This window comes from Oncorhynchus nerka, linkage group LG8, assembly GCF_034236695.1.
Source record: "Oncorhynchus nerka isolate Pitt River linkage group LG8, Oner_Uvic_2.0, whole genome shotgun sequence".
NCBI classification, from domain to species: Eukaryota; Metazoa; Chordata; class Actinopteri; order Salmoniformes; family Salmonidae; genus Oncorhynchus; species Oncorhynchus nerka.
The window spans coordinates 36,394,971-36,415,337 of NC_088403.1; the positions used below are offsets into that span (position 1 = coordinate 36,394,971).

At 43.2% G+C, this 20,367-nt stretch overlaps 1 protein-coding gene across 1 annotated transcript in view; it reads left to right on the forward strand.

Annotated features, from left to right (window-relative positions):
* The first annotated feature begins 4,021 nt into the window (after positions 1-4,021).
* LOC115133240 (proton myo-inositol cotransporter-like) overlaps positions 4,022-20,367 on the forward strand; it is a 66,683-nt gene continuing 50,337 nt past the window's right edge. The window contains exons 1-3 of the mRNA XM_065021758.1: positions 4,022-4,732; positions 14,252-14,411; positions 18,933-19,141. Of these exons, the coding sequence (XP_064877830.1) occupies positions 4,180-4,732; positions 14,252-14,411; positions 18,933-19,141 (922 nt within the window). The 5' untranslated portion in view covers positions 4,022-4,179. The remainder of the gene's footprint in view (positions 4,733-14,251; positions 14,412-18,932; positions 19,142-20,367) is intronic.

Here is a 20,367-nt window from a genome sequence, read left to right on the forward strand (position 1 = left end):
TTCAGACCCCTTGACTTTTTCCACATTTTGTTACATTACAGCCTTGTTCAAAAAGTTATCAAATTGTGTTTTCTCCCCTCATCATTCTACACATAATATCCCATAATGACAAAGCAAAATCAGATTTTTGCAAATTTTTGCTAATTTATTACAAATAAAAAACTTAAATGTCACATTTACATATGTATTCAGACCCTTTACTCAGTACTTTGTTGAAGCACATTTAGCAACGATTACAGCCTCGAGTCTTCTTGGGTATGACGCTACAAGCTTGGCACAGCTGTATTTGGGGAGTTTCTCCCATTCCTCTCTGCAGATGCTCTCAAGCTCTGTCAGGTTGGATGGGGAGCGTTGCTGCACAGCTATTTTCAGGTCTCGTCACAGATGTTTGATCGGGTTGAAGTCCAGGCTATGGCTGGGCCACTCAAGGACATTCAGAGACTTCAAATCAAATTGTATTTGTCACCGAATATAACAAGTATAGACCTTACAGTGAAATGCATACTTACGAGTATTTAACCTACAATGCCGTTAGGAAAAAAATGGTTTTAAGTATAAAATAGACAAATAAAAAATAACAGTAGCAAATAATTAAAGAGCAGCAGTAAAATAACAATTGCGAGGCTATATACAGGAGGTACCGGTACAGAGTCAATGTGCGGGGGCACCAGTTAGTCGAGGTAATTGAGGTAAAATCTACATGTAGATAGTTAAAGTGACCATGCATAGATTTAAAAAAACAGAGAGTAGCAGCAGCATAAAAGAGGGGAGGGGGCAATGCAAATAGTCTGGTTAGCCATTTGATTAGCTGTTCAGAAGTCTTATGGCTTGGGGGGTAGAAGCTGTTAAGTTAAGAAGTCTTTTGGACCTAGACTTGGCGCTCCAGTACCGTTTGCATTGCGGTAGCAGAGAGAACAGTCTGTGTGGCTGGAGTCATTTAATATTTTTAGGGCCTTCCTCTGACACCGCCTGGTATAGAGGAGACTGGCAGGAAGCTTGGCCCTAGTGATATCCTGGGCTCTACGTACTACCCCCTGTAGAGCCTTGCGGCCGAAGGCCAAGCAGTTCCCATACCAGGCAGTGATGCAACCCGTCAGGATGCTCTCGACGGTGCAGCTGTAGAACTTTGAGGATCTGAGGGCCCATGCCAAATCTTTTCAGTCTCCTGAGGGGGAATAGGCTTTGTCGTGCCCGCTTCACGACTGTCATGATGTGCTTGGACCATGTTAGTTTGTTGTTGATGTGGACACCAAGGAACTAGACGCTCTCAACCTGCTCCACTACAGCCCCGTTGATGAGAATGGGGGCGTGCTCGGTCCTCCTTTTCCTGTTGTCCACAATCATCTACTTTGTCTTGTTCACGTTGAGGGAGAAGTTGTCTGGCCTCATCCCTATAGGCTGTCTCATGGTTGTCGGTGATCAGGCCTGCCACTGTTGTGTCATTGGCAAACTTAATGATGGTGTTGGAGTTGTGCTTGGCCATGTCGTCATGAGTGAACAGGGAATATAGGAGGGGACTGAGCACGCACACCTGAGGGGCCCCCTTGTTGAGGATCAGCGTGTTGTACCTACCCTTTCTACTTGGGGGCAGCCCGTCAGGAAGTCCAGAATCCAGTTGCAGAGGGAGGTGTTTAGTTCCAGGGTCCTTAGCTTATTGATGAGCTTTGAGGGTTCTATGGTATTGAATGTTGAGCTGTAGTCAATGAATAGCATTCTCACATAGGTGTTCCTTTTGTCCAGGTGTGAAAGGGCAGTTTGGAGTGCAATAGAGATGGCATCATCTGTGGATCTGTTGGAGCGGTATGCAAATTGAGGGGGTCTAGGATTTCTGGGACAATGGTGTTGATGTGAGCCATGACCAGCCTTTCAAAGCACTTCATGGCTACATACGTGATTGCTACGAGTTGGCAGTGATTTAGGAAGGTTATGTCAGTGGTCTTTGGAGCAGGGACTGTGGTGGTCTGGTTGAAACATGTTGGTATTACAGACTCAGTCAGGGACAGGTTGAAAATGTCAGTGAAGACACTTGCCAGTTGGCCACACTACGGGAGTCTTTACGTAGCTGGTGCAGCTAACGAGCATCCTCTCTCCCGGACAACGGAGAATCAAACACCTTACGAACTTCCTCCACAAAGTCCTCCAGACTGAGGCAGACGGCGGACTGTTGCTCCCACACCGACGTGGCCCAGGCGAGTACCCTTCCAAACATCAGCGTTATGATGTACGCTATCCTCGAGCGGTCCGAGTGGAACGAAGAAGGCTGCAGCTTGAAAATGATGGTGCACTGAGAGAGAAATGCCCGACAGGTTCTGGAATCTCCAGCGTAGCACTCCAGAGGAGGTAGGCGGGGTTCTTGGACACTGGAGTAGGCTGGGAGATTATGGGTGTGACCTTAATTGCACCTCTGTCACTCGGTCGCGTCATGTCATTGTTATGAACGGTCTCAAATCACCCTCTGCCGGCGACATAGTGTTACCCTAAAGGGCTACCGAGTGGCGCAGCAGTCATTGCATCTCAGTGCAAGAGGTGTCACTACAGTTTCTGGTTCAAATCCAGGCTGTATCACATCTGGCCATGATTGGGAGTCCCATTGGGCGGTGCACAATTGGCCCAGCGTCGTCCGGGTTTGGCCGGGGTAGGCCATCATTGTAAATAAGACTTTGTTCTTAACTGACTTGACTAGTAAAATAAAGGTTAAATACAAAATACAAATAAAAGTGGTAAACTCAGTCATTCTGGATGGAGGCTAACTACTATTGTCTAAATTACACTATAGTGCCTGGAAATACAATGACATTGCTAAAGTAGTCAAATGTTTAGTAGGAAACAACTTTGCCAGCATTATCATGTCATCAAATTTACTTCAGACATATGGCAATGTTGTCATTAGTTAGCAAAGTTAGTCAATGCTAACGTTAGCTAGCTAAAATCCGGTGGCGTCCACACAATTTGAACTAGCTAACGTTATACTGCATCTAAAGTCAATCTGGGGACATCAAAATTATGACAATTATTTGCCTCTTTTGAATATCATAGTATTTCCCCGCCACTGTAATGCACTTTTTATGAAATCTTCATCTGTGCTCATTGACATGCATTGAGTAGAACCAGTGGAGGCTGCTGAGGGTTTATAATGTCTGGAATGGAGCGAATGGAATTGTAGCAAAACCCATGGAAACTTGTGTTTGACGTATTTGATACCATTCTACTTATTCTGCTCGAGCCATTACCACGAGCCCGTCATCCCCAATTAAAGTGCCACCAACTTCCTGTGAGTAGAAAGCTCAGTCGGGCATCAGTTCAAAACAATATTGTGACGAAACATGCAAAGAATTTTGAGCATAAACAAAGAAATGCAAGCGCAAATAAAGCACTTTCCTTAAAATTCAATGTTGCTAAAAGTAATTTGCATAGAAGTGGAGAGCACTCAACCAACGTGAATCCATGTGCAACCCCAAAATGTGATCATCATAGAAAAGGCACAATGCTTGTTCACCATTATGTTTTATTTAAAATATTATTCAAAGTAATACGTCATTTTGAAAGAAGCATGCTTTGAATTCGTGTCCCTCAGTCATTAGGCACGTTTTTTTTGTCACACTCCCTTCTAACAAGTCCTTGTCCAGAAAGGGAAACAGAAGCCACATATGTGTTAGACTGGCAGCTTTCAGGAATGGGGTCCTAATATTTTGTAGCTTAAACCGTTCAAGTGCTAGAGCCAAATTCATATGAAGAAAACAACAACAAAAAATCAATATGCCACAAAGGTGCAAGAAACCACAAAAAAACGCTAGTGCTTGTCCTTTGGGCCGCCAGTTGAATAGCCCTGCACTATAGGTTATTTATGATGCAAGGTGATAGGTAAATCAGTCAGTAGGCAGTCACCTGCAGTAATTTTGATTCTCTGGAACACGGCCAGTGTCTATATGGCAGCTTGCAGCAAAGCAATACCTCTACGTCAGAGCGCGAGAGAGAGACAGAGAATTAAAGAGTAACCCTCATCAGTACCACTTCTGTAGCCTGTGACCACGGCTACAGACCAACTTCTGTCAACTCGAATTATTAATAATTAACGGTTTTTGGACCAGTTGCTCGACTGTGAGGACAACAAACATCTCTTAACAATTAACCAACCAATTACAGTCCTGTGAACATTTCGTCGGTGCGTTTGTTTCCCTTATGTCCCGAAAATCGAGCGACAATGACTATAATCTTCGTAGTATGAGCAACCTGATGGGTGAGAGGAGGAAGAAAGTGAACGATGACGGAGAGCGGAGCCTCATCAAAGCTTCGTCCAACGCGAGCATCAACAGCCAGGCTGCCGATGTCCCTGCCAATGCCACTGCCGCCACCTCCACCCGGGACCTGGAGAGAGAGGCGCGTAAACAGTTCCAGCAAGATGTCACACCTGTGTTTGTTTATGTTCTAGCTGCGTTCTCCGCGCTGGGTGGCTTTCTGTTCGGCTATGACACCGGGGTAATCTCGGGAGCGATGCTCCTGCTCAAGAGGGAGATGAATCTCAGCGCCCTATGGCAGGAGGTTCTGATCTCTAGTACTGTGGCTACCGCCGCGCTGTCCGCGTTGGCTGGCGGGTTGTTGAACGGAGTTTTCGGGCGCAGGGTCTGCATCCTCCTGGCTAGTTTTATCTTCACAGCTGGGGGAATAGTGCTTAGCGCAGCTCCTGATAAGGAGGTTCTACTGGTCGGACGTCTCATTGTCGGGCTTGGACTTGGTAAGGTTTCTGCAACTTTTCACTTGTTTACTTATCTCATTCACAAGACACCATGCGCAATTAGCATGGGAGACACAGTTGACAACGTTTTAGTTATTAAAATAAAAATGATAGAAAAGGGGTGTCTTGCCCAACTATTGGGGCAAGAGGTCCGCTGAAAATTACTGTGATAAAACCCATTTTATCAGTTTAATTTAGTCATTTTTGAGTAATTGACTTTTGAAAGCTAGTTATCATTTTTATTAGACTAATCAAATATAGAAACAAAATGGCATTGCACATCTCACTAATAACCTATGCGTAGGTTTTTATGTAGACCTAACACATGCATTTTTTTTACCTGCAAATTCTCTTAATTCCCAGCAGATGCTAACTAACTAGCTAGCTAACTCATCAAAATCAACATTTCTAAAGATATTGTACGATTTATTTCTGCACATTAAGATATTGTATGATTTATAACCTCCAGATTCACCAGAAATGTTCTTACATTAATATTAGAAACAAATTTCCAACCTAAAATGGGTAATGTGCCCCAGAGGTTTTCAGAGTTTTACATATAGAATATTAGAGGAGGTGTTTAGCAGTAGGGCCTAGGCTATGTATATTAAAATGGCCGCCTATCTGTCAGGTTTTTGCAACTGATTGCAACCAATCACATCATGTTTTGTGTCCGATTGTGATTGATCCCCTAGCCTATAGGAGGCCATTTTGAAATATATAAAAGCATCTTCCTTTTTCATCTACAACCAACACAGAAGGCCAGAACCGAAGATCTGGTATGTCAATGAGAGATTAGTAAAACCTTGATGAAGGCCAATGACCAAAATGCGTGGGTTTTACTTTTAACAATAAAGAATCTCCTTTATCAACTTCCACTGTCCTCAGAGAGTTGCTGAATTTACTTTTCACTTCAGGCTAATCTCGTTCACCTAGACAAGGTTATCTGTGTACGGGTAGGCCATGACAGCACATTTTCACCTTTATTTAACCAGGTAGGCTAGTTGAGAACAAGTTCTCATTTACAACTGCGACCTGGCCAAGATAAAGCAAAGCAGTTCGACACATACAACCACACAGAGTTACACATGGAATAAACAAACATACAGTAGAAAAAGTTTATATACAGTGTGTGCAAATGAGGTAAGATAAGGGAGGTAAAGGCAATAAATAGGCCATGGTGGGGAAGTAATTACAATATAGCAATTAAACACTGAAATGGTAGATGTGCAGAAGATGAATGTGCAAGTAGAGATACTGGGATGCAAAGGAGCAAGATAAATAAACTACAGTATGGGGATGGGCTATTTACAGATGACAGGTGCAGTGATCTGTGAGCTGCTCTGACAGCTGGTGCTTAAAGCTAGTGAGGGAGATATGAGTCTCCAGCTTCAGTGATTTTTGCAGTTCGTTCCAGTTATTGGCAGCAGAGAACTGGAAGGAAAGGCGGCCAAAGGAAGAATTGGCTTTGGGGGTGACCAGTGAGATATACCTGCTAGAGCGTGTGCTACGGGTGGGTGCTGCTATGGTGACCAGTGAGCTGAGATAAGGCGGGGCTTTACCTAGCAGAGACTTGTAGATGACCTGGAGTCAGTGGGTTTGGCGACGAGTATGAAGCAAGGGCCAGCCAACGAGAGCGTACAGGTCGCAGTGGTGGGTAGTATATGGGGCTTTGGTGACAAAACAGGATGGCACTGTGATAGACTGCATCCAATTTGTTGAGTAGAGTATTGGAGGCTATTATGGAAATGACATTGCTGAATTCGAGGATCGGTAGGATGGTCAGTTTTATGAGGTTATGTTTGGCAGTATGAGTGAAGTATGCTTTGTTGCGAAATAGGAAGCCGATTTTAGATTTAATTTTGGATTGAATATGCTTAATGTGAGTCTGGAAGGAGAGTTTACAGTCTATCCAGACACCTAGGTATTTGTAGTGTTCCACGTATTCTAAGTCAGAACCGTGCAGAGTAGTGATGCTGGGCGGGCAGGCAGGTGCGGGCAGCGATCGGTTGAAGAGCATGCATTTAGTTTGACTTGCATTTGCCTTGTAGGCTGCAGTATTTTGATTGGCAAACTTGATACAAAACTGAAAAGACTTCTTAAGCTATCGAGTCATCTAACATGAGAAATAAGTGAGACGTGTGCCAGTAGTATCCTCGTGGGCGGGCCTAACTAGTTGTGAATGTGATGGGTTATATTGCCCAACATCTATGTAGGTTAAATTTAAAGGATAGTCAATACTTTATTTAGCCATATACCAAAACAATAATCAAACCAGATGTTGCTAACTTCATCCCATTACTTTGGGACTGCTTGTTTCCAGGGTTACTGATATTTGACTTCAGTGCCTAGGCCTATGGTCTTTTTGGAGGTAGGAGGCTTTTACAAGATTTCATGCTGTTTGGCATTCAATGAGAATTCGACGTACCAAAGGAATTTCTAGCAACTTCTGGGTGACTCATAGTCTTGACCTTGTCTTTGATTGGGAATGAAGATTTGCGTGTCGTGCTTAGTAGAATAATGTTCATAGTCTGGAGTTACTTTGGGCAGGAAAATCATGTAGTGGTAAAGTAGTGTGCCGTGCTTGGAAGTCATCACTGTAAAAAGCCTTGTCTTAATTCTCGCTTTCATTGAGCACAATAAGTGGAGGAATGGATGAAGAGTGCTATGCTTTGTGCGTTTTTGCTGTTTGAATGTACTAGTCATAGTGATTTAGCTCATCTTTTTTTTTGGACACCACTAGACCCAGTGAGTAAGCCTGTGAGAATATGAATCAGCCTTTTATCTTTCAAGTACAAAAACTACTCACTCACACACACACACACACACACACAGTGAACTCTCTCAATATTACCCCACAGACCCATCAATCTTTCAAAACATTGAATGGTTGCTATTTTCCCAAGATTGAAAGAGGCAATTTATCAGGCCATTTAAATAGTTAATTGATCAGGTCACGCGGGTTTACATTGATATCATTTGCCTCTCCATCTCTAGGTATGGGGTTTATTTCTGCTCATGTGTTACTCATTTTGATGCCAAACCTACCACTGGTGTGGGGGTGGCTAAAGAGCTCTATTTTCATGTCATCCCAACAAATGTAAATGCCTGGAGTTTGCTAAACAGCATTGTCACTTGGATTGGAACCGGTACTTTGGTCAGATGACATGAAAATAGAGCTCTTTGGCCACACACACCAGTGGTGGGTTTGGCATTGAAATGAAAATGCGTGAGCATAAGGCTGCATACCTATTGTAAAAAAAATAGTGGTGGACCTTTGACGTTATGGAGCTGTTTTGCTCACATATGGATATCAAGGATCTGGAAGGATTCTGTGTGGAGAAATGGTCTAAGATCCCTCCCATTTTAGAAAAAGACTTAATGCCATTATCCTTGCAGGGTAAGGTATTGCACCTGGGGTATGAGAAAAACAATTATTACTCGTAAAAAAAAATCTTTCTCGGGGCAATTGTATTATTATAACAGAATATAATTTCCCTTGTTTGAGTATACAATATACCTCAGTATTTTATACAGTCATTTTTGCTAATCTTTACCAAGTGTGTCAATAATTTCGGACCCCACTGTATTCCGAACCTATCCTGTCACACATCCAATCACATTTACATGGTGGCAGGCCGGGCTCTTCATACATTTAATTGCTTAGCATTTCTGAGGGAAAGCGGGAAGGTCATTCTTGCCGTTTGTCAGGAGGAGGCAGAAATGAATACCTTTGACTGGTCTTTAACACAAGCCTGGGGTGTGGTCCATCTCACCATCTTGGGAAAATTATTGGTGAGCTGACCTTTAGGTGAGCACATGGGAGAGCTAGGGGTGAACTGTGCATAGTCCCAAATTGCACCCTATTCCCTTCATAGTGCACTACTTTTGACCAGGGCCTATAGGGCTCTGGTCAATAGTGCACTAAATAAGGAATAGGATGCTATTTTGGATGCATACTTGTTCTGTGGTTTGTCTATAAGGTACAGAATGATTATGATCTGTTTCTAATGAATGATATTGTCAGTTGTATTATTAGTGATGCACCGATATTACGTTTTTGGCCGATATCCGATATTTTCCTTGCCCTCAAAAAACTGATACCGATAACTGATGTATATATATCTTTGGGCCTTTTAAGCATTCTAGTACATTTAAATAGTTAGACCACTGCGTCCATGTGTGTGTGCTAAGGCACTGCATCACAGTGCAAGAGGCGTCACTACAGTCCCTGGTTCAAATCCAGGCTGTATCACATCCGGCTGTGATTGGGAGTCCCATAGGGTGGCGCACAATTGGCCCAGCGTCGTCTGGGTTTGGCTGGGGTAGGCCGTCATTGTAAATGTGTTCTTAACTGACTTGCCTAGTTAAATAAAGGACACACACACACACACACACACACACACACACACACACACACACACACACACACACACACCGACCAACAAGTTATTTTGTTGGCATTTACGTATGTCCCCATTACCAGTATAAACATAATCAAAACCTATTTTTTTCACTTACTTGCTGTGCTGTTTCGTTGTTAATTTGTTTAGTCATTTCGTTCTCAACCAGGTTTTCATCATACATGTCAAGCAGTGAAGTTTCAGTTCTGTCTGTCCGTGGCCTCTCTTCCTCGGTGCTCACTGTCACTGTGTCCGTTTCCAACTTGTCCAGCTGTGTCTGTATTTCACATAAACCCTGTTTCTTGTCTTCATTGAAGCAGCGATTCTTGTACATAGCATCGAGCATGGTGGCGACACAGTAAAGAGAGAATGCCACCGAGTTGCTTGTTCACATCCTGTCTTCAACTGGCTTCAAAAGGCAGCTTCATTAAATGATAACCTGCTGATGATACTGTTGTGTATTCTATTGGCCCCATGGTCTGACTTCATTGTATTACAGAAACACTTTGTTGACCTCTAGAGTTCATAAAAATAAGTTTGATATGACATATTTTGGGGGGAATCTTTACCCCCTTTCTCCCCAATTACGTGGTCTCCAATTGTTAGTAGTTACTGTCTTGTCTCATCACTACAACTCCTGTTGACGAAGGTCGAAAGCCATGCATCCTCCGAAACACAACCCAACCAAGCCGCACTGCTTCTTAACACAGCACTCATCCAACCCGGAAGCCAGCCGCACCAGTGTGTCGGAGGAAACACCTGGTGACCTGGTTAGTGTGCACTGTGACCGGCCCGCCACAGGAGTCGCTAGTGCGCGATGAGACAAGGATATCCCCACCGGCCTAACCCAGACGATACTAGGCCAATTGTGCGTCGCCCCATGGACCTCCCGGTCGCGGCAGAGCCTGGGCGCGAACCCAGAGTCTCTGGTGGCACAGCTAGCACTGCGATGCAGTGCCCTAGACCACTGCACCGCCTGGGAGGCTTGATATCGCATATTGATGTGTTAGTTTAGAAGCTGAGAATAAAAATGGTCTTCTATTAGAAATCGGTCCTGCCTCTCGCTAAATAGATTATTCAGTCCACGTTCCTATCGGTCCTAGACTATGGCGACAGGGCCAAAAGAGCCAGGGCCAAAAGAGGAAGAGGTGCCAGCTCTGCCCAAGAGCAAAGGATAGAGAAGTCAGCTGCTGGTGTTCTCAGTGCAATTCACCCGTCTGCAAAGAGCACCGTCACATGCTTGTGGTTTGTAACTTAAGACAGCTTAAGGAAGCATCACACACATGCACACTTTGTTCCTTTTGTTCATGTTTTCTAAATGGTTTTTTATATTGATGATGAACTTTGGACTTTCAAATAAATGTTTTTTTGCAGGTGCATGGAAATAGTTGAACAAAATGAGAAGAAATAAGGGACCCGCTCTGACGAAGGCCGTTGGGCCGATACGTAAAGCTTATTAAAGAGCAGTGATACTATCAAGACCCATATAAATAAAACACAGATATTACATTATCGGGTCATTTTGACCCGGCATATGCATTCTTGGGGCTTCATGTTTATTATGCATCCTAGGGTTAAAGCCATCATAGAGCATTGCACTTTATTACAGGTGACAATTGTAGTACTCGTCACTGCATTCTCTCCCAGAAAGTTGGTTGGCCCTCTTTGATGTCACGTAGGTTATATTGCACGATACAATGCTATGTTTTCACTTATAGAGCCCTTTTACAAAAAAGTAATTGCTAAACTTTAGACATATGGGTTAGCCATACCGGAGACGGGGTGTGGTAACTGAAAATTCCTTTGGTCTCTACTGAGGTAGGTAAATCAGCTTTTAGTTGTGTTTCACAAATAAGGTGCAAGAATCTTCAAAATGTTCTTACATTTGATGTTGTGCCTTGAGGGCAGTTCAGAAAGCTGATTGAGGACCTTATTATTACTGATGAATGTGTTTTGTTTTTTATGACCATTGTGAGAGTTCCGTGACCGGCCGGAGGAAGACGACACGACAGCACCCTCCTCAGGGGATAGGTACTCAGTATAAAGTCAATCCTCACAGGTCCCCGTCTCTACTCCCAATCCTGCACATCTGGGCCCACTAATTGCTTTGTGTCTATATTAGGTGTGCCTGGAGGGGGGTGGGATTGGGAGTAGAGACGGGGACCTGTGAGAATGTCGGATTTTCCTACCACAGAAAAAGCTTATTTTACTGGCTCTCTGTTAACCAAGGCAGGCTATAGGTCGAGGAAGTGTTCCTCCCGTAACAGTTATGTGTAGACGATAGTCTAAAGACAGGACTAGCCGTTTGTTTTGTTTTCCCTTTTTGGCCACAGCCTTTTGGTCAACGGCTAAGTGTAGGTTTATTTTGTTTTGTTACACCGGCGTTTCAGTGTTGGACGTTACCCTGTGCTGGAGTTATTTTGTCGGGCAAAAGAAGACCCGTTTAGAAAACAATAACAAGAAAAGGAATCACAACCACTGCCTCTCGTCTGTTCATTTTGTGCCTCCCGCCTGTGTTAGGGTGTTTCGGACAAGCTGATTCGTTCACACCGTGTTTTTCTTTCTGCTTGCATTTTGTATTTATATTTTGATGTTTGTATTTATGTCATTCAGGGCTCATCTGTAAAAGAGACCTTGGTCTTAGTATGACTCCCTGATAGAATAAAGGTTAAATAAAATACGAGTCTTGGTGGTGGTGGACTCCACATGTGTCTGAGTAGAGGCCTGGGGAGACCGGAGGGACTGACCAAAGGCTGTCGCTGATAACAGGAGTAGGGAGTGATTGGGAGGAAAGGAGGGCTCTCCCACTCTCAGCAAACCGGGAACATTTCTTTGAACATTAGTTAAGATTTACATTAAGTTTTAGTTATGCTGGGCATGCACTACACAACTTCTAAAATCTTAACTTGGACACGCTCACATTTTCAGATTTCCTTGTCCCAAATCTTTAATTCCGCCCATCCTCAACCCCAGGATGGTGGTACTCACATTACACAATGACTCCCTAATTGATCTTGCACTGCATTTCTCAGTTGTCTTAGGAAAAAAATTCCAACGCAAACAGCAAGCTGCTTTTTATTACTGTGCACATTATGTGCAGAAACATTTTTAAAAAAGAGACAGAGATACAGAATATTGACTTAATATGAAAATATCTTCTTGGTTTCTGTCACGGTAAGACGTGGAGGTAATATTGAAAAGGCAGTTGTGTTCTGTCCACAGCTCCACCAATCACCAGTCTTCCACCACCTCGGTCCACATGGTGTATGTTGTTTCTTTCCAATTCGCCATCATTGTTTTGGTCTCACATGCTGAGTGCTCATTGGCTATTCGCAGTAATCCTTGCCCAATTGCGTTATAGCACTTCTCATACTGCAAGGTGCACAACCAACATTTCTGACGTCAGAAAATTATCGGGACATCCAACAGGGGTCTGGAAAACGGAACAGCCATCATCGGTGCGCCCCAGACCCGCTCAAACGAGGCGTGTCCCGACGTACTGCTCCTATCCCAAGTTCATAGGATTTCACCCCGTCATGAATATTCACCTGGGACGGCAAAAACATGGCAAATATATAGTGCATGTCCTGCATTAGGGTTTTATCTAATATTAGGATAACATCCCAAAAACATGAACACACTCTCTCTCCTTTATTATATTTTACTCTCCACTACTCTTAATTCCATTCAAAACCACGTGTTTGGTTCAGTTATTTGTTCTGCTCTCTGCATGTGTATGATGAAAATAAAATGACAAACATGTCAAATGTGATGTGTAGAGGAGCAGCCTTTTGACAGAAAGAGCAAACAGAGGAGAACCTGTTAGCTATGTTGAAGCATGCGCCGCTCTAGTTGTTTACTTGGTAGTGTTGCCCACTGGAGTATGTGTGGGTATGCATGCTTTTGCTCTAGCCCTGCATTAACACTCCTGACTGAAATAGTAAACTAATCAAGGCCCTCACTCTGAGTCTGGACCATGATCAGCTGAATCAGGTGTGTTAGGTCACTGCAGGGCTGGAGCAAAAAATCTGCACAGCTAGTAGCTCTACAGGTGTAGTTGGAAACTCTTATCAACCACACCTCTAGGGTTGGTCACCCCAGGTGTGTACCGTATGAGCGGCAACCCTAGGGCCACTCCCTTTAACAGTAGGACCCATCCCTCAAGTCCTCACACCTGTGTTTAAAAGAAAATGAATGAAATGCTAATAAAACGTCTCGCGTCTCCCAGATATTAACTCCAGCCGGTGTCTTATAATTGAGTGGTTGCATGGCGAAGCAAGCGGTTCCCACGGCAACAGGTAGCTACGTCGTCTGCCGGATAACTGGAGGAGAGACGGGAAGTAGTGCACTCTGGGTGCTGTTAATAGTCCCTTATCGGTGTGGCGCGGAGTGGTGATGTCACGGCCCTTGTCAGATGAATCCGGGCAAACACATGCTGTTTGTTCTAACAGTCAGTGTAAATATGTAGTCGTTTTGGCGTGGTCAGTGGCTGCAGCAGCTGAGAACAACACTGACTTACATGCTGGTATAGGCTACAATATCTCTTATGTAGGTGATGCACTTGAGATCTATGTTGTAGATCTGCTTACAGAGATGACCGATGTGATTGATGTTGTTCAGTCTGCCAGACATGATTGATGTTGTGTGAAATGATGAGGGCTCTTTAGTGCCCTAATGGCTAGTGTGTGATTGGTGCAGCAGCTCTGTGGTTGAGTGTTTTGATTAGGTTCTCTAGATGAGAGATGTGACTGAAGACACTCCGATTCCGCTTGATTGACAGAGGTAGGGGAGTGTGGAGAGGATATGTTGTTTCATGCCTAACTCAGATCCTATACCATTGTTCTTGAATTAGGTAAACCAGTGAACTGAATTGATCATAAAAGCTGAATTTGCACTTATCCATAAACTTTGACTGTATTATATGCTCCAGGGTGAAGTTTCCCCTAGGTGCAGATCTAGTATCAGCTTCCCCTCCCCTAATCCTAACCTTAACCATTAGTGGAGGAAATGCTAAACTGATCCAAGATTAGCATCTAGGGGCATCTTCACCCTACACTACAGTTCTACACTCCTCATTGTGTCTTCACTATTCCTCTGACCCATCCCACGTGAGTAGGTATTGCGTCCATGACGGTGCCAGTGTACATAGCCGAGACGTCCCCCCCCCACCTGAGAGGCCAGCTGGTGACAGTAAACACACTGTTTATCACAGGAGGCCAGTTCACTGCCAGCATCATAGACGGGGCCTTCAGCTACCTACGCCATGATGGATGGAGGTGAGACACACACACACACACACACACAAAGTATTTAGTCAGCCCCCAATTGTGCAAGTTCTCCCACTTAAAAAGATGAGAGGCCTGTAATTTTCATCATAGGTACACTTCAACTATGACAGACAAAATGAGCAAAAAAAATCCAGAAAATCACATTGTAGGATTTTTAATGAATTTATTTGCAAATTATGGTGGAAAAGTATTTGGTCAATAACAAAAGTTTATCTCAATACTTTGTTATATACCCTTTGTTGGCAATGACAGAGGTCAAACGTTTTCTGTAAGTCTTCACAAGGTTTTCACACACTGTTGCTGGAATTTTGGCCCATTCCTCCATGCAGATCTCCTCTAGAGCAGTGATGTTTTGGGGCTGTTGCTGGGCAACATGGACTTTCAACTCCCTCCAAAGATTTTCTATGGGGTTGAGATCTGGAGACTGGCTAGGCCACTCCAGGACCTTGAAATGCTTCTTACGAAGCCACTCCTTCGTTGTCCGGGCGGTGTGTTTGGGATCATTGTCATGCTGAAAGACCCAGCCACGTTTCATCTTCAATGCCCTTTGATGGAAGGAGGTTTTCACTCACAATCTCACGATACATGGCCCCATTCATTCTTTCCTTTACACGGATCAGTCGTCCTGGTCCCTTTGCAGAAAAACAGCCCGAAAGCATGATGTTTCCACCCCCATGCTTCGCAGTAGGTATGGTGTTCTTTGGATGCAACTCAGCATTCTTTGTCCTCCAAACACGACGAGTTGAGTTTTTACCAAAACGTTCTATTTTGGTTTCATCTGACCATATGACATTCTCCCAATCTTCTTCTGGATCATCCAAATGCTCTCTAGCAAACTTCAGACGGGCCTGGACATGTACTGGCTTAAGCAGGGGGACACGTCTGGCACTGCAGGAATTGAGTCCCTGGTGGCGTAGTGTGTTACTGATGGTAGGCTTTGTTACTTTGGTCCCAGCTCTCTGTAGGTATTCACTAGGTCCCCCTGTGTGGTTCTGTGATTTTTGCTCACCGTTCTTGTGATAATTTTGACCCCACGGGGTGAGATCTTGCGTGGAGCCCCAGATCGAGGGAGATTATCAGTGGTCTTGTATGTCTTCCGTGTCCTAATCATTTCTCCCACAGTTGATTTCTTCAAACCAAGCTGCTTACCTATTGCAGAGTCAGTCTTCCCAGTGGTTCAGTCTTCCCTGGTGCAGGTCTACAATTTTGTTTCTGGTGTCCTTTGACAGCTCTTTGGTCTTGGCCATAGTGGAGTTTGGAGTGTGACTGTTTGAGGTTGTGGACAGGTGTCTTTTATATTAGATAACAAGTTCAAACAGGTGCCATTAATACAGGTAATGAGTGGAGGACAGAGGAGCCTCTTAAAGAAGAAGTTACAGGTCTGTGAGAGCCAGAAATCTTGCTTGTTTGTAGGTGACCAAATACTTATTTTCCACCATAATTTGCAAATAAATTAATAAAAAATCCTACAATGTGATTTTCTGGATTTTTTTCTTCTCATTTTGTCTGTCATAGTTGAAGTGTACCTATGATGAAAATGACAGGCCTCTCTCATCTTTTTAAGTAGGAGAACTTGCTCAATTGTTGGCTGACTAAATACTTTTTTGCCCCACTGTACATACATACATACATACATACATACATGCTCTACATGCCTCATCTTTGAATATCAACGATTTTACATGGTCCATCATTTACCCAATTTGATTATTATTATATATTATTTTATTTTTGGGGGGTAGATCAGCTTTAATAGTGCAGATAGATTGTCGATTCCATCAATATAATTGTCTGCATAATTTACAATTCCCCATATAATTGTTGGTAAAAATATACAGTTTTCACTGTATATATACAGTACTAGTCAAAAGTTTGGACACCTACTCATTCAAGGGTTTTTCTTTATTTTTACTGTTTTCTACATTGTAGAATAATAGGGAAGACATCAAAACTATAGAATCGTGTAGTAACCAAAAATCAAAAATATAATCCATATTTGAGATTCTTCAAAGTAGCCATCCTTTGCACTCTTGGCATTCTCTTAACCAGCTTCACCTGGAATGCTTTTCCAACCGTCTTGAAGGAGTTCCCACATACGCTTAGCAGTTGTTGGCTGCTTTTCCTTCACTCTACAGTCCAACTCATCCCAAACCATCTCAATTGGATTAAGGTCGGGTGATTGTGGAGGCCAGGTCATCTGATGCAGCACTCCATCACTCTCATTCTTGGTCAAATAGCCCTTACACAGCCTGGAGGTGTGTTTGGTCATTGTCCTGTTGAAAACAAATGATAGTCCCACTAAGCCCAAACCAGATGGGATGGCGTATCTCTGTAGAATGCTGTGGTAGCCATGCGGGTTAAGTGTGCCTTGAATTCTAAATAAATCACAGACAGTGTCACCAGCAAAGCACCCCCGCTCTATAACACCTCCTCCTCCATGCTTTACGGTGGGAAACTACACATGCGGAGATCATCTGTCACCCACACCTAGTCTCACAAAGGAATGGCGGTCCAAATTTCCAATTTGGACTCCAGACCAAAGGACAAATTTCCACCAGTCTAATGTCCATTGCTCGTGTTTCTTGGCCCAAGCAAGTCTCTTCTTATTATTGGTATCGTTTAGTAGTTGTTTCTTTGCAGCAAATCGACCTCCCCCCCCCCAGCCCCCACCTTGTCACAACACAACTGATTGGCTCAAACGCATTAATATGGAAAGAAATTCAACAAATGAACTTTTAACAAGGCTCACCAGTTAAATTAAATGCATTCCAGGTGACTACCTAATGAAGCTGGTTGAGAATGCCAAGAATGTGCAAAGCTTTCATCAAGGCAAAGGGTGGTGACTTTGAAGAATCTCAAATATAAAATATATTTTGATTTGTTTAACACCTTTTGGTTACTACATGATTCCATATGTGCTGTTTCATAGTTTTGATGTCTTCACTATTATTCTACAGTGTAGAAAATAGTAAAAAATAAAAATAAGAAAACCCCTTGAACAAGTAGGTGTTCTAAAACTTTTCACCGGTAGTGTATGTTCTCAGTAGCCTACCTGGTTATATTTTGAGAAAACCATCACAAAAATGCTCCTCACCAATTGCAACTTGAAGTCAGAACCAAAGCATTGTGGGAAAAAGAGCATGGGCTTGTATCTTATTTCCTTATCATCAGGATAATAATTCCTTGGACGACACAAGGTTGAAAACATTTTAAGGTATGTCCATCTCGCAACAGAGCCTTCAAATGCAATGGGGCATTGCCATTCCACTCCGTTGTGGACCTACCCATTGAAGTGCATGACTCCCGAGTGGCGCAGCAGTCTAAGGAACTGCATCTCAGTGCTAGAGGTGTCACTACAGACCTTGGTTCAATTCCAGACTGTATCACAACCGGACATGATTGGGAGTCCCATAGGGCGGAACACAATTGGCCCAGCGTCGTCCGGCTTAGGGTGTGGCCGGGGTCGGCCGTCATTATAAATAAGAATGTGTTCTTAACTGGCTTGCCTAGTTAAATAAAGAATACATTTTAAAAAATGATGTTCATCATATGTTGAGCTTTATGTAGGAGAAGTGGCATTTTGATAGCATCCACTTCATTGGCAATAACGAAGGCGATTGCCATATCTGCCATTGTCAAGTTTCCCAGAAACAGCAGAAGATGTACCTTCCCCAGCTTAATAATCATCATAAAAAACAAACGTCATTACCATATCATCACAATAAACTTAAAAGTGGGCAACAGAATAACATAATTGGCTTATTATTTAACATTTTAAAATAGTTCTCACTTATAGGAATGGATAATTGTTTAAAAGTTGCTACCTGTTCCATAAAGCCATCACCGAAAACAGAATTTTCATTTTCGGTGTTTTTTGTTGTTGTTGGTAACTAGACGACACAACGTTTGGAACATTTTAAAGTGTGCGGCGTCGGTCTCACAACGGAGCCTTCAACTGTAAGGGGGCATTGCCATTCCACTCCGTCGTGCATGACATCCAGCACAACGTAACAGAGTGTTTATGGGTAATGTGAACGAGGCTTAAGTAGGCTACAGACATGTATGTTGGAACATTGCTACATTGTGGGAGGCAACCCATCAGTGGTCCCTGCTACGCTCCAGCTCATGGGGTTTCTCCTCTCTCATCCTCTCAGATGAAACAGCTAATTGATCTCTCTCTCCCCCCTTTCTCCTCCTCCCCTTTTCCACCCCCCCCCCTCTCTCCCTATCCTCTCCAAGTATACTTTATTGGTGGTTCCTGCTGTGCTGCAGTTCATGGAGTTTCTCCTCTCAAAGATGAAACAACTGATATATTACATTTTCTCTCTCCCTCGCACCCCACTCCTGCCAGTGGTTCTTGCTGTATTCAGGTTCATGGGGTTCCTCCTTTTGCCAGAGAGTCACTCTCACAGATGAAACAACTAATATATCGCTCTCTCCCTCTCTCTCTCTCTCTCTCTCCCTCACCGTCACCTCCCCCCTCTCTCTGCCTTTTCTCCTCTTCTCCAGGTATATGTTGGGTCTGTCGATGGTCCCTGCGGTGCTTCAGTTCGTGGGGTTTCTGTTCCTGCCAGAGAGCCCCCGCTGGCTGATCCAGAAAGGCCTTACCCAGAAGGCCCGGCGCGTGCTCAGCCAGATTAGAGGCAATCAGAACATAGACGAGGAGTACGACAGCATCAAGAACAGCATCGAGGAGGAGGAGAAAGACTGCGGAGGAGGTGAGAGGGGAGCAGGTGAGAGGGGAGCAGGAGGCGCAGGAGAAGCACACACGCATATAAACACACCTCACACCTGGGAAAACAGGTGCTTCCTTTGTCCGCTTGCTCCCTGACTTGTTTTCCGTGATGTCCTCATCCCTTTCTTCCCTGTCTCCATCACCTCTGATGTGATGATAGTGAGTGTCACTCTAAACACCAGTCACTCATCCACCCGTACACAGCCAGGATTAAAGAGCAATAATAAACACAATGACACATACTGTACACAGTGACAGAGCAACACAACATCAACAACACAACTAACAACTATATCTGATGATTCATGTTTTCTTTTAAAACCACAATTAGAATCCCTCCACAGCCTCATAGAGGATCTAGATACTTTTGCTAACCTCTCTGGATTAGTGTACTATATTACGTATTGGATCACAAAAAAAATTCTACTTTTACATTACTGTGTAGTTTACCAATAAAATGGTCTGATGGAGATGTGGACATACTCAGTATACAAATCCTGAAAGAAAGAAATTCTCACTCCAATAGAGTTTTATAGAAAGTTTAGCAACAATGGATAAGATCTTGCTACCATGGAAAGGAAAATACCTGTCTATTTGTGGAAATATCACCCTGATGAACTCTTTAGTCATATCACAGTTTACCTATTTGCTTATGGTTTATCCTACACCTAGTGACCTGCTTTTTAAATTATATGAACAAAATAATATTCAATTTGATTTGGAATGGCAAGCCAGACAAAATGAATAGGGCCTATTTATATATGATTAAATATTAAAGCATTAGACCTCTCACTAAAGGCATCAGTCATACAAAAGTTATACTTAATTCCGAAATGGTTTTCTAGTAAATTGGTAGGAATGTCTCACCCCATGTTAAGAATGGCCTTTTCCCCTTTATTCAGCAAACAACTGCTCACTTTCGGTTGTTTGAAAATGAAATCCTCTCCAAAATATCATTATTTTTTAAACAAGCCTTAGAAAGTTGGTTGCAATTTCAATTTAATGCACCTGAAAAGACAGACCAAATAATGCAACAAATATTTTAAACTCAAATATACTAATAGATTTTTAAAAAAGAGCTTATTTTTCGATAAAATGTTTAAAAAGGTATTTTTGTCAATTATATCATAAATAGGACTGGTGGAGTTATGTCACACATGCAGCTATCACAGAAATTGAAGAAGCAAGTAGAAGGAGGAAAAGTAAGGA